This window comes from Staurois parvus, unplaced genomic scaffold (assembly GCF_062004578.1).
Source record: "Staurois parvus isolate SC_StPar_1 unplaced genomic scaffold, SC_StPar_1.0 ptg000350l, whole genome shotgun sequence".
NCBI lineage: Eukaryota > Metazoa > Chordata > Amphibia > Anura > Ranidae > Staurois > Staurois parvus.
The window spans coordinates 5,442,600-5,457,584 of NW_028318146.1; the positions used below are offsets into that span (position 1 = coordinate 5,442,600).

The 14,985-nt window shown below is 45.6% G+C and overlaps 1 protein-coding gene across 1 annotated transcript in view; it reads left to right on the forward strand.

Annotated features, from left to right (window-relative positions):
* The first annotated feature begins 751 nt into the window (after positions 1-751).
* LOC149456733 (catalase-like) overlaps positions 752-14,985 on the forward strand; it is a 73,848-nt gene continuing 59,614 nt past the window's right edge. The window contains exons 1-2 of the mRNA XM_089684625.1: positions 752-817; positions 14,566-14,734. Coding sequence (XP_089540751.1) covers positions 752-817; positions 14,566-14,734 — 235 coding nt within the window. The remainder of the gene's footprint in view (positions 818-14,565; positions 14,735-14,985) is intronic.

Below are 14,985 nucleotides of genomic sequence, written 5' to 3' on the forward strand. Positions count from 1 at the left end.
AAAGTCCATGGCGTCCAAAAAGCGTCCCTTTACGTCAAAAGCGGTTTTAGACCGGCTAGAGAACAGCGATAGTAAATTAGAACCACTTGCAGAATTGAGTGATAATGATTCGTGGGGGAAATTCGTCATCAGACACTGAAAACGATTTTACGACTTTGCTCAGCGATGTGCGAATTTGCCTCTGTATTTCAAATTTCAGTGTTTTTGGTTTGATTATATTATTGAATTAAATTTATTATTATTATATTATTATTTTTTATGATTATTTATTAAATTATAATTTATGATTTCGTGTTTCAAGTTTTATCATACCCGGGATGTTTACTAGACTCTTGTTCGGACAGATTTCAGTGAGTTATTCCTAAAAATTACAGCCTACAATAAAAAACTACATATTTCCATGCAAAAAAATGGTACCGCTTTCAGCACAAAAAATCGGAAAGAATCATACCGCTGAGGAGGTTAAACGTTACACCTGTGTGTTCAGGCCCCTCTCAAGCCTGTATCATGCTCTGTATAGCTCACGATGTCTTTCGGAGACTATGGCATTGCACTGGTAACCGTTCTGTACCTACAGACAGATGCCTCAATCTGTTGATAATGCAGACACCTCCTTTTTGTTTTATTTGTGTCATGCCGTATTATTAGGAGTCCGAGCCAAAGTGCTTTACATACCTGAGCTGGAGGGAGGAGATTGAGTCACTCCCTCTATATAAAGATGAGGCATCTGTGTTGTAACTCACTTGGCATCATGGCTGGAAGGTGTGTATACAACCCGCATGAACAGACCATCCAACAGGAGGCCCATGGAGCAGAGGTAAGAGAAGATCACTTCCATCTAATGAGGGAAATACATTTGTTTTGCTACGCATTCAATTATAACTACAGGCAAAACTTTTTTTGTAGTTTTGGATGGAGATGGATTAGACCCCCTGTTGGGTTTTTATTGCTGTCGGTGTCCCCGTTAGGGAGATTCACCCTCTATATTTGTCTTGTTTACCATTTCACTCACCGATGTGAAAGAAAATCCCACGTGGATTCCTGCTTTATGAAATGAATGCGCTTTCTTTTGCGGTTTTTAAGAACAGCTGGCTTCTGATTGGTTGCTATGAAAATCCCCCCCCCCCTTCTTCCATTGTTTATAAGTCAGAAAATTTGTGGTTGCTCACATCAACCATGTAAAGTGACCTTTTATATATCCTGCACTGGAAAACGTACACTGATCCCCCTTGAAGTGGAGTTCCACTCAAAAGTGGAAGCTCTGCTTATTTGCCTCCCCCTCCACTGCCATATTTGGCATCTTTTAGGGGGGGGGGGGACGGGTACCTGGTTTGACAGGTACCCACTGCCACTTCCGGCTAAGTTTGCTGCAAAGTAAGCTGGAAGTTCGGCCTCCCTCCTGCAGTCTCCTGGGAACTTTCACAGGTCCCAGAAGACTGCCGGACCAATTAGGAGGTGCAGCGCGACTCGCGCATGCGCAGTGGGCACCAGGCTGTGACAGCTTGCCCACAGTTGAGATGTCAATGCCATGGAGGAAAGAGGAGAAGGGACAACGCGGGTGAGAACTTTGTTGGATTCTGGGACAGGTACGGTAAGTGTGTAATAAAAATAATAGAGTACAAATTATCAAAACTGTGGATTGTATGTGAAAGTCCCAAATAAAAATCCAATTTTCCAAAAAATGTGAAAAAAAGTTATTTACTCAAACTTGTATAAATTTTCCAGCTTGCTAACATCTTCTGTGAAAAGCATTTTGTAGATCCACACTCCCCAAATGTTGTGAATTTCCAAACTGGTATGGCTTTAAGATGCAAAAAAAGGCAAGCCTGCAGGTGGGGTGTCATCAGAGATATAACTCTTGATGCGATCTCACACTGACTCTCCTTCCCAGATATTTCCTCATATAGTGAAAAACATAAAAGAAAAAGATGCCAATGATCTATATCTGTATACCGATTAAAAAAAATGCAAAAAAAAAAAAACCCCTTCCTTTACACTCAAAGTAATTAACCCCAATTTCCATAGGGCATTAGATCTCCCATATCACAGATGGTAATCCACCCTTCTCTTCCTCCAAACTCTCACTCATGGATGGATAGGGGTACTTTATGACCAGCTAGTTACTCTCAAGCCTTTGCTCATGGTTCCTCCTTAATTTACTCTGAATGCATTCTAATGGCTGGATGCGAAAAATGCAAAAGAAAAAAATGGCAAAATACTGTTAAACTATTTAATACTCAAGTGATGCTCCAAATGCACTCCCATTTTCAAACTGAATAAAAGCCTTTTTGTATATAAATCAGGACTCCTCAAACTTGTTCCAATAGCTCCTCTGACAATTCCAGCTAGGCAGACTGTCAGGGTCCGCCGCGGCGTCCGTCCCGGCACATGCGCAGTTTCCCCGGCTCGCGCCGGGACACAGGCACTAGGTCCCGGCCGACCGCGGCAGGGGGAAACTCGCGCATGCGCACTAGGCGCCGCGGGTGCATGCCGAGCACCAATGACAGCGCAGGGTGCCATATTTAAAGATGTCCTGTGCTGTCACCAATTGCCGTTAGGTCTCCCTGTGTTCCCCTGCGTTCCTGTGCTCTGTGCCTGTGCTATTCTGCTGTTTGCTGACCCGGATTGCCCTGACTACGCTGCCTTCTCCTGTCCTGACCCCTGGCTTGTCTGACCTCTCTCTTGGATCTCCCTTCGGATTGACTACCTTGGTATTGACCCTGCGTGTGCCCTGACTATCCTCTGCCTGCCGATTCTGTACCTCGCTGCTCCCACGGTAACAATCTGGCCTGTCTGACCACGAGTGATCCATCCTGCCGGTCTCTTCAGATCAGGCTCTCCCCTGTAGTCGTCCCCGGTGGACCCCTCTGCCACAGGTAGGAGTGCTCGGAGGTCGTGACATGGTCCTGTTCTGCTTCAAGTCCATCCCCACCATCAGGGGCCCTGGTGAAAACGCAGTCCAGGGCTTAGACTCCACGCTCTGAGTATTCCTGCCAGAGGTTCCACCAGGTGGATCGTAGCACAGACACAATTGCTCAGCTTTGACAATGAAGAACTGGCAAAATTGTAAAAATCAGACCTCTTTGCCCACATTAAAGATGGCTGCAGACCGTCGCACCAGAAGTGACGTCACATTTACAGGGTCTGAAACGGAAGTTACGTCAACACGTTTCACCCTCCCACAAGGCGTCATTCACTTATTTCCTTGGTGCAAGTTTGATACATATTTATGGTGTGTGTTTATTAAAAGTCAGCAGCTACAGTTTTTTTGTAGCTGATGACTTTTTTATTAAACACAAAAAGCCGCTTTAAGATCCCTGAAAGGTACATTGAATAAGATTGATTATCTCGTTACGATGGCATCTAAAAGTTGGTGGGATATGTTGGGCAGCAAGTGATAAGTTGATGTCTTGAAAGCAGAAAAAATGGGCATCGCAGTTTGTTGTGTATGGGGCTGTGCAGCCACAGACCGGTCAGGGTGCCCATGCTGAACCATGTACACAGCCAAATGGGCATTTGAGCATCAGAACTGGACCACGGAGCAATGGAAGAATGTGGCCTTGTCTGATGAATCACGTTTTATTTTTACATCATGTGGATGGCCTGATGGGTGTGCATCTCTTACCTAGGGAAGTGATGGCGCCAGGATGTAGTATGAGAAGGAAAGCCAGTAGAGGCAGTATGATGTTTTGGGCAATGGTCTACCAGGAAACCTTGGGCCCTGCCATTCATGGGGTTACTGTGACACCATTCCGCCTCTATAAACATTGTTGCCAACCAAGCACACCCCTTCACTGAAACGGTATTCCCTGATGACCATGGTCTCCTTCAGATGGATAATGTGCCCTGCAAAAATGGCTCAAGAATGGTTTGAGGAACACAGTAAGTTTGAGGTGTTGACCTGGCCTCCCAATTCTCCAGATCTCAATCCAATTGAGCATGTTTTGATATGCTGAAAAAAACAAGTCTGATCCATGGACGCCCCACCTTGCAACTTAAAGGATTTGCTACTCATAGCTTGGTACCAGATATTACTGTATATCTTCAGAGGTCTACTGGAGTCCATTCCTCCATGAGCCAGGACTGTTTTGGTGGCAAAATGGGACCTACTCAATATTAGGTGGGTCATCAATGTTATGGCTGAGTGGTGCATAGACTGCGGTAAATGGCTGTGCCTGTAGGAACAGGAGATGATCATGGAAGTCCTTTCCCCAATCCCCTCTGTGCCTAATGAACCCAGAAGTTGACCTACGTTTCATTTTAGGCAATTCTGTAACATTGTGATTTTGTAGGGTTGCACCAGTATCCTTGCCGTTACTAAGACTTGATCCGATACCAGAAACTGATACCTTTTGCAGTGCTATTTGAGCCCATATGAATTCATATCTCAAATTGCACTTCAAAGAATCGCACACAATTTGAACAGGAATGTGGTGCAATTCCTGTCCGAATCACATGCATTTTCCATGCTGGAGCAGTGTAATTTGAGCCACACAATGACTGGCTCAAAGCACACCGCACCCGCAGGGAAATCGCTTGTGATTCGGACAGGAACCGCACCAAATTCCTGTTCAAGTAGAGTGAGATTCTTTGCAGTGCAGTTTGAGACCATTCATTTTGTAGGGTCTCAAATCGCACCACAAAGGTATTGGTACTTGGCATCAACGAGTAATTGACCAAAAGTATTGGTACTCAAAACTTGCCGGTAAAGAAAAATCGGTATCGGTGCAACCCTAGTATTTTGCATGGAAGTCCATTGTCCATGAGATTGAAAACAAAGATAATTTATTAATACTTATGAGATTCAATTTTCCAGTCATCTGTTCTCTGTATTGAGGCTTACATGATGTTCTAATAGTACATTTTATGTTTTTACAACTATTTTTTGCATATCAAATACCTGTTTTATAGCCCTGATGAAGGGAAAAACTTTGTACCTGAAATGCGGTCGATGTTTTGTATTGCCAGTCTGAACCAACACTGATATAAATTTTTTTTTTTTTTTTTGTCTTGCGCTCTTTGGACTTTGTTTACCAAGCATCTGGTGACTCCCTGACCACATATGCCTAACTGGAAATCTGCACAATATTACTCGGCAATAATGGAATTTAGCTTTGGTTGTCGGTCATTACTGGATTGCTTGCATCTCTGGAGTTTCTATTCCGGAATCAAAGTTGCGTGTGTGTGTGTGTTTGACATTTTCTGATTCACACACATTGCACCTTTCAACAGTAGATCCCTCCCAGCAACAATAGATTCCCCAGCAGCTATCATCAATGGACCCTCCAGCACATGCCTGCACCCTTTGCCATTACATACATTCAGTGCTGAAGGTGTGCTGGGACAATGTTCCCCCATGTTACTGCTGAAAAAAAGCCCTGCACCTGACCCCCACACTCTATACAATACTCACCTGACCCCTGCACTATGTAAATTACACACTTATGATCCCCGGACCCCTGTACCATGTAAATTACCCATCCAGGACCCCTGCACTATGTATATTACACACACTTATGATCCCCCACACCTGACCCCTGCACCATGTAACGTACCCACCCCGGACCCCTACACTATGTACATACTTCTGACTCCTACCATCTGTAACATAGGCTCAAGTTTTAAGCCCCTCCCACTGTTAGTGCAATTTTGCCACACCTACCATTACTCCGCGGTGCGCTTAGCAATATGCTATTTGCTACGCCCACCACTCCGCCCCCTGTTTTGCCCCTACTACAATCCCATTCTCAGGAATTTGGATTTTTAAAAGTTCCCAGATATGTACATATGAATTCATAATGACCTCAACCTATTGGCAAGGCCAAAGTCTGCTTTTTGAAATATTGTCAATTCAGCCACTTCTATCAAACTGGCAGGTTTAGTTAGGGCTTTTGCACACAGCTGGTTGAGTCCATTTAACACGATTACTGGTGTATTTCCATGAGTACAGTGTATGGACATACTGTGTACAAAGGATAGAAAACTCACAGGCAGCACAGTGGCTAAATGATTAGCACTTCCGCCTGGCAGTACTGGGGTAGTTGGTTCGAATCCCAACCACAGCACTACCTGCCTGGAGTTTGCATGTTCTCCCTGTGCCTGTGTGGGTTTCCTCTGGGCACTCTGGTTTCCTCCCACACTCCAAAGACATTCTTGAAGGTTAATTGGCTCCTGTCTAAATTGGCCCTAGTATGTATAAATGTGAGTTAAGGACCTTAGATTGTATGCCCTTGAGGCATACATGTACAATATATATGTAAAGCGCTGTTAATTGATGGCACTATATAAATACCTGAAATAAATAAATTTCTAGATTTTGTGCAAACGCCTGTACACTGTACTGTAGGATAGCACCACCATTATAGGGTGACAACTCTGTCCTTGTCTCCCAACTGTGCTCTCATGTTGTCACTCTGCATACAGAAGAGCATACAGTGAAGGAAATGAGTATTTGATCCCCTGCTGATTTTGAATGTTTGCCCACTCACAATGAAATGATCAGTCTACAAATCGAATGGTAGGTGTATTATAACACTGAGACCGAATAGCTACGAAAAAAATTCTAAAGAAATGCATGTCTAACAAGTTATGCTCCGATTTGCATGTTCATGAGGGAAATAAGTATTTGATCCCCTGTCATTCAGCAGGATTTCTGGCTACCAGATGCCTTTCATACAGGTAACAAGCTAAGATTAGAAGCAGTCTCTTAAAGGGAGTGCTGCCAATCCCATTTTTTTTGTTACCTGTAAAAAAGACACCTGTCCACAGGAGCAAACAAGAAGATTTCAAACTCTCCATCATGGCAAAGGCACACTACTTCCAAAAGGATTGAAATCCTGCAGTGCCAGCAAGGTCCCTCTGCTCAAGAAAGCACATGTCCAGGCCCGTCTGAAGTTTGCCACTGAACATCTGAATGATGCAGAGGAGGAGTGGTTGAAAGTGTTGTGGTCAGATGAGACCAAAATCGAGCTTTGGCATCAACTCAACTCGCCGTGTTTGGAGGAGGAGGAATGCTGCCTATGACCCCAAGAACACCATCCCAACTGTCAAACGTGGTGGTGGAAACATTCTGCTTTGGGGGTGTTTCTCTGCTAAGGGGACAGGACAAGGGAAGATGGATGGGGCAATGTACCGTCAAATCTTGGGTGAGAACCTTCTTCCCTCAGTCAGGATATTGAAAATGGGTCCTGGATGGGTGTTCCAGCATGACAATGACCCAAAACACACGGCCAAGGCAACAAAGGAGTGGCTCAAGAAGTACATTAAGGTCCTTGAGTGGCCTAGCCAGTCTCCAGACCTTAATCCAATTAAAAATCTGTGGAGGGAGCTGAAAGTTCGAGTTGCCAAACGTCAGCCACCAAACCTTAATGACTTGGAGAGGATCTGCCAAGAGGAGTGGGCCAAAATCCCTCCTGAGATGTGTGCAAACCTGGTGGCCAACTACAGGAAACATCTGACCTCTGTGATTGCCAACAAGAGATTTGCCACCAAGTACTAAGTCATGTTTTGTGAAGGGGATCAAATACTTATTTCCCTCATAAACATGCACATCGGAGCATAATTTGTTAGACATGCATTTCTTTTGAATTTTTTTTGTAGCTATTCTGTCTCTCAGTGTTACAATACACCTACCATTCGATTTTTAGACTGATCATTTCTTTGAGTGGGCAAACATTCAAAATCAGCGGCGGATCAAATACTTATTTCCTTCACTGTAGCTGTTCATGTCAATGGGCTGGGTGGAGAAAATACGCAAGGAATTGTGCCATACAGGCTCAGCCGCTCTGTGCAAGAGCCTGGGATCCTTATTTCATTTTCACATTTGCAAACTGGAGCGAAGAATATTTGTTTCCCTGATGTCAAAACATTACAACTCGCATATTAAAAAGGGTGTAGTCCAGCAGCCAAGATACTAATTTTAAATCATTTATAGCACTTTGTAGTCTTCAGATTCATCCCTCACCCCACCCAGTCCTGAAATTGGAGGTTGTGAGATCGCAGGGAATTTGTAACACAGCCAGAAAATATGAAGTACTGTGAGAATTACAGAGGAAGGCATTGGTGAACTCCTTTTAGAAAATGCAAGTCACCTGGCTGCCCCTGACCCCTGTATGTCTTTTAGACCAAGATCTGGAGAGTCAGAGCTTGTAATCTGCATTTCTTCCAGGTCTATGACCCAACATTACAGCCAGGGAAATAGTATTTTGAGAAGCAATGGTAGCCTCCATACTGCCTTCATTTATTGATTGTTTGGGCATTCTTTAATGATGGTAACCCATCCTTATATATTTGTTCATCATGCATCATTGAAGTTGCCCAGGCATGTAACACGTTCATTTTGCTGGATTGTTCCATGTGCATGGTAATGCGTAGGTGTGAATGGGCCTGTATTAAGGTTCCCATTCGTTCTTCCTTCCTGAGGACAGTCCTCGCTGGGGGGGGGGGTCTGCCTCCTGGGAAACGGGCTTCCCAGGATTTGTTCCTGAGATTTGGGTAACATGAAGTTTGCAGTACGCAGGCTCCAACTCTGCAAACTGCTTAAAGCGGAGTTCCAAAAGTGGAAGCTCTGCTTGTTTACCTCCTCCCCTCCCCCCACTGCAATATTTGGCACTTTTTGGGGGGAAGGGTGGAGGCGGATACCTGGTTCAGACAGGTACCTGCTCCCACTTCCGGCTCAGTTTACTGCAGCGAAGTGAGCTGGAAGTTTTGCGCCCCCCTCCTTCCTCAGTTTTCTGGGACACCTCACAGGTCCCAGAAAACTGCTGTACCAACCGCCACAAGCTGTCACAGCCTGGTGCCCACAGTTGAGATGCTGGGGAGAGGAAAGGGAGAGAAGGGACAGCGCGGGTGAGTACATTGCTGGATCCTGGGACAGGTGAGTGTGTGTTAAAGTCGACGCTACAGTTTTTGTAGCTGCTGACTTTTAATAAACCCAAAAATAACTGGCTCTCTGCTTTAAGCAGCAATTAAAAATTGGTGCCTCTAGAATGCCTTGTACCTGACCTCTGAACTCGGTTTTATTTAATCCTGACCTGTGACCTTTCTACATTCTTTATTCCTGAACTCTCTGCGTCACTTAATCCTGACCTCTGAACTTGGTGCATTACATAATCCTGACCTCTGAACTCTCTGCGTCACTTAATCCTGAATTCAAAGTGTTACTTAGTCCTGACCCCTGCACTCTATGCTTTACACTATCTTGACCCATAGCAGCATAGGTTCAGGTTTTATTTGACTATTCCCTTTTTAAGGTGAACCTGGTTCTAGGGGAACTTTGCAGAGAACTGACTTGTAATCCACATTGGGCTCCCGGTGACAATCCTGGGAGAAGCCCATCTGATTGGACACTGAGTTCTCCTGTTTGGGCAGCCGTCTTGGGCCCAGAGAGACTTTTAGTCATTTTGCTGTGCCTGCAGTGTGGGCAGTACATAGACCAGGACATATTTACACTGGCTAGTAAGTGATAGGCAGGGGGGCGGACTGACCATTTGGAAACTCTGGCACTGCCTGAGTGCCTGGAGTCAGTAGGGGGCCCTATGAGATGCCCCTGGTACACTTCTTTTTTTTTTTTTTGGCAAGGACACAGGGGCCCCATGATCCCCTATTGCCAGGGGCCCCATGAGTTGTCAGTCCACCCCTGGTGATGGGCTTAGTGCAGGGAAAGGTTCATGAGGAGCAGGAACAGAATATGGACAGGAAGGACCCTGTTGCCCAGCCTACATCTAGATTGGTCCTTGATCCCTAAAATGTCAGCACAGCACCCTGTCTAGAAGGCTCTCTGCCTAAGCCTAAGGGTCCCTGTTTAAAGGTGTTGTCCCAAACATATTGCCATTTTTAAGTTTAACACCATTAAACTGCTTTGCTCTGGAGCTGCAGAAGTGCCTTACCGTAGGCCATAGTATGGAGCCGGAAGTGTCTGGAGTGTTCTCTGCATTGGGGGCCATTCACACCAGTGATCAGCTGCAATGAGACCACAAGCAATACTTGTGACTAGTTCTTGTTAGTCTTTTTTTGGGCACAGCATCCCCAGCACAGGATGCACACCTTTTTATATTCGCAACCCAGATTTCTGCACCTGCCTTGGAAACGCACACCTTCAAAATGCTGAAAGTTATGTGTTTTATGCTAAACTTGCCCAGGATAGTTTTGCGTGTGTGTGTGTGTGTGGGGGGGGGGGGGGTTTGTTTTTGTAACACAAAGAGCTTTCTTTTGGTGGTATTTAATCACCGCTGGGTGTTTTATTTTTTGCGCTATAAACAAAAAGAGCAAAAATGTTTTATTTTTTTCTTTGTTTCTATTATAACATTTTGCAAACAGGTAGTTCTTCCTTTTCTTTTTTTTTTCTCTTTTTTTTTTTTTTTTTACTGATGTGCACTGATAGGCGGCACTGATAGGAAACAATGATGGGCACAGGTGGGTGGCACTGCTGGACACTGATCATCAGTGCCCTGATGATAGGTGCCAATCCCCCCTCTGACAATTGCCGGTTATCGTCAGTACTTTCCTCACGCTATGACAGCGTGAGGAAAGTGCAGCCGGCAACTGCATTTACCGGGTGATCTGCTGTGTCATTGGACACGGCTGATCACGTGATAAAAGGCCGCTGTGATTGGCCTTTTACCACATCACGTGGCCATAGGACAAAGTGATCATGGAGATCGCCAGGTGCACGCCCCCGGGGGTGCGCGGGAGGGCATGTTCTGGGAGTACGTCATATAACTCCCTCCCAGAACTGGTCGGCCGCAGTGAAGCCTTCATTCAGCTATCTGCGGTCAGCAAGTGGTTACACAAATGCCATTGGAACACGAGTCCCCTTTGGAAGATTTTCCCTCACCTCTTGTTCTGGTGACAACTGCAAAATGTTGAATTTCCCATCTTAGTGTCTTAGTGATAATGGTCATCAGGATAAAGAGGAGGAATCCCGATTAGGGACACAGCCAAAAAAAAAAACACAGCAAGGTTTTCACTCTTCTAAAAAAAAAACAAAACACAGGGAATAGGCATCACTTCAGACACTCTTTGGGCTTTGCTTCATACCTGTAAACCAGACATTCTGGATGGTGTTAAGCCAGGGGTGTCAAACACCATTTCATCGTGGGCCATATCTGCATTATTGTTGCCCTCAAAGGTTGTATATGTAAGACTACTTGTCCAGAGCACCCCATCACATCAGTTTTCAAGAATCCCACATCCTCCCTAATATCTCTGTACACCCCCTTTGGGGACAGAGCTGGAAAGCAGAAAGTGCAGGGTCTGGAGGAGGACCAGAGGAGGAGTGGAATTGTAGTAGCAATTTTGGCAATCCAGAGAACTCCGTACACGGACTTGAGGAATACAACTGACTTATTAACAGACATTATCTGTTTTGACTCAACAGCTTATGCTCTCATCTGCTAAGTGAGTTATAGAAAACTTCTTTCAAGTGTGTGTATAGACCAACGATTATGTCACAATTCATACATTCGCTTTCTAAACTCTGCAGAATAACCTTGGACAGCAGCTGCAGATAAGGGTCCCAGCTATGAGCTGGTACATAATAGTCGCAGGAAATAAGGAAGGGGGAGTGAGCTGAAAACTCTGCTTTACAAGCAGAGGCTGCTAGAAATGTTAGATTAAAGGGGAACTCTGCCATATCTGGGTGATACCACAGTCAATTACCAGAGTCTGCTGAATGCTGAGACCAGGGAAGGCAGAGATGAGGGGGTACTGCAGCTGCACTGACAGGATTTGGCAGAGGAGTTCTATTCTTCTCTCTCTGCTTCGATTTTTGATGAAAATCGAACTTAATTTGGCATAGAGGTCTTTTTCCATATTGGGGTGTTGATGAAAATCGAACTTAATTTGGCATGGAGGTCTTTTTCCATATCAGATTCTTAAGGACTGAAATAAACCTCTTGAAGTACTTCACTACCACTACCAAGAGGAATACTTTGCACCAAGTTTTTCTTTGTCTTTGGAATCTGGTAAGGAGAGGGAGAAGATTCTGAAGATTAAGTTTTTTATTGTGATAGGGAGATGGTCACTCCCAGGGGCGGACTGACAACTCATGGGGCCCCTGGGAAATAGGGGAACATGGGGCCCCTGTGTCCTTGCCCAAACTCAAAAAAGCCTAAGAAAAAGGTACCAGGGGCATCTCATGGGGCCCCCTACTGACCTTGGGCAGTGCCCGAGTTTCCAAATGGTCAGTCTACCCCTTGTCACTCCTAGATGCTTAATAGAAGGAGCTACTCTAATATGGGAGAGATTTGGGGCCAGCAGTGGAGGAAGTAGGTCCAGTGACAGTAGCATGGATTTTTCCCAGGTAATATATAGTCCAGAGATTTGCCAAACTTGTTGACATGGAATGCTGCCGTGAGATTTAACCTGTAATTTGCAGCATGTTGAAATCAGTGTGATGATGATAAATGTCAACAAACCCTTAAATATCTCCGTAGCAGATTTATGAGATTTGCCAGTATTGCCCTAGCCTTGGGGGGAGCAAATGGCACTCCCTAAATGTTCTACATGCCTTGCAAAGATTCCAGGTTGAGAGAATTTTGGCCCTGCTCATACTCCAAACTATGGGAGACCTTTCCCCGCTTTGCCCTCACCTTGAACCATCCCATTAATCTGTTATACACACTGAAGCTCTCCCTGCCCACCAAAATGGGCAATCTGTTGGCAAGCTTATAAGGTGTATGTCAGTGCTCCACTGACTGTTGGATTGGTGGCTGCAGGCCAGAGCAAACTGCTCTCCACCTAAGAGATCAGCAAACCACATATGGGCCACCAATATCTCTCATCCCCCTTGGATAGGCAAAATGTTTAATGCTTAGTTGAGCGCTCTCCCTCTCTCTCCCTCCCTCCCTCTCCCTCTCTCTCCCTCCCTCCCTCTCTCTCCCTCTCCCTCTCCCTCTCCCTCTCCCTCTCCCTCTCCCTCTCCCTCTCCCTCTCCCTCTCCCTCTCCCTCTCCCTCTCCCTCTCCCTCTCCCTCTCCCTCTCCCTCTCCCTCTCCCTCTCCCTCTCCCTCTCCCTCTCCCTCTCCCTCTCCCTCTCCCTCTCCCTCTCCCTCTCCCTCTCCTCCAAACTATGGCCCTCCATGTGTTGAACTGCAAGTTCCATGAGGCCTTGCAAGACTCGCAGAGGCATGATGGGACTTGTAGTACTTCAATAGCTGGAGGGCCATAGTTTGGAGACACCTGCTCTAGGCTGACAGTAGAACCATGGCCACACCTCTTATCACAGGCATCCTCTAGCACTTGTAGGCAGGTGGAAGAGTAGGTTCCATTTTAAGGTGACTCTTCCCCCTGAGAGAAGTCTGGGAGACTAGGCAGGACCTAGGAGAGAAGTTGGACAGACTGCAATGGAAGAGGCAACATCTGCCTGTTGAGCTCCTACGCTCCCCCCTCCTGGGGAAGGGCACGGTTCCCCATTTAGACCCAGGAAAGCAGTAGAGGACTCGGGAAGCTGGTATGCCCCTCTGTCTCTCCTCTCCTTAGCCCAGGTAGAACATCAGGCTCACAGGGAGTGATTGCCTTCTGCAGGGACACAAGCAGCTACTGGCAGGACCTGGGACCAAGAGTCCATTGCTGTTGGAACTGTGACCCACTGAAGCCATGTGATTGAGGCTTTCAAATAAAACATTTAACCACATCCAGCCTCATGATGCCTTTGTTCAGTCAGAATGCTGCTCTGAAGAGAGTGAGTTCTACTGATGTTCCCTGGTTGTCGGACCTGGGAAAGGTATACCAGTGTCTGGAACCCCTGGGAATGAGGGGGCAAAGCTGCACAGCCAGGAGGGTGGACAGGGGGTCTATCTCCACCTGCCACCTACACATCAAGGGCAGGCATCAGGTAAGGTCCTGTATAGCCCAGGTGGTCAGGCACGAGGCAGCCAGCACACTCTTGAAATACAAAGGAGGCATATCTGACCAAGTCTTTTAGATTAGAGAGTCCACTGGACAGAGTAGTCAAACTTGGTTGCCAATTGAACTAATACATATATCCAGGTTGGTGTAACAAGAAATTAGAAGTAAAGAGTGTGAAAATGGAAGTTGTAAGTACAATGTCTTTCTGGCTCAGTATCCAAGTGTGCTCCTGCTGGTGCAATCATTGAAGATAAACGCCAGGCAATCCACTAAATGCATAAATTATGTATATATAAGGAAGCTATTGTACCTGCCAAAGGATCTATATTTCTGTCAAACCAGTTCTGAGATTTAAACAGCCATGGCACAAATCACAGCCCTATCTGGTAGGGCAGGACGCCTGCTTTTTCTTTGTTACAGGTGACTGGACATCGAAAGAAGAAGCTGCAGATTGATCTGCTCATCCCTTTGTCATTCTTTACTCTCCTTCTGTTAGCACACATTTATGCAGGACAACTATTTGGCTCCTTCTAGGCTGAGCTCTGCTGGGTAGTGGACCTTCATGAGACTAATACAGATTAAGGCACTCGCATGACTTGCATTTAAAAATTGTTTAGTGATGTACTAATGAATACACAGCTGCATTAGTTTTGACTTTTACATCTGCCTGGAATTCTGCTTTAAAGATAACCCTATGCATTCTACCATCTCTTTGCAGAAGAAGATGCTGACATCATCCAGTGGGATTCCCATTGGAGACCTGGTCAGCTCAATGACCGTAGGACCCAGAGGACCGATTGTTTTTCAGGATGTGGTTTTACTGGAAGAAATGGCTCATTTTGTCAGAGAACGTATCCCGGAGAGGGTGGTGCATGCCCGTGGAGCTGGTGAGAACTCAAACTTCTTACCTCACAAGGAGGCTTGGTGACCTCCCAATTGGATTCTCTTTTTTTTTTTTTTTTTTTCAATACGGCCTGTGTTGATTGGCGTGTGTTCATTTCAGAACTGATTTTTCTCTGTATCTAAGTCTATAAGGTGCAAAAGCAGCTTGAAGCAGGTCAACAGGTGGTCATCTGCAGGCCAGAGGCAGAAAACACTGTCAGTGGGTTTGGATGGTTCCAGAGGTGTCTGAAACTGA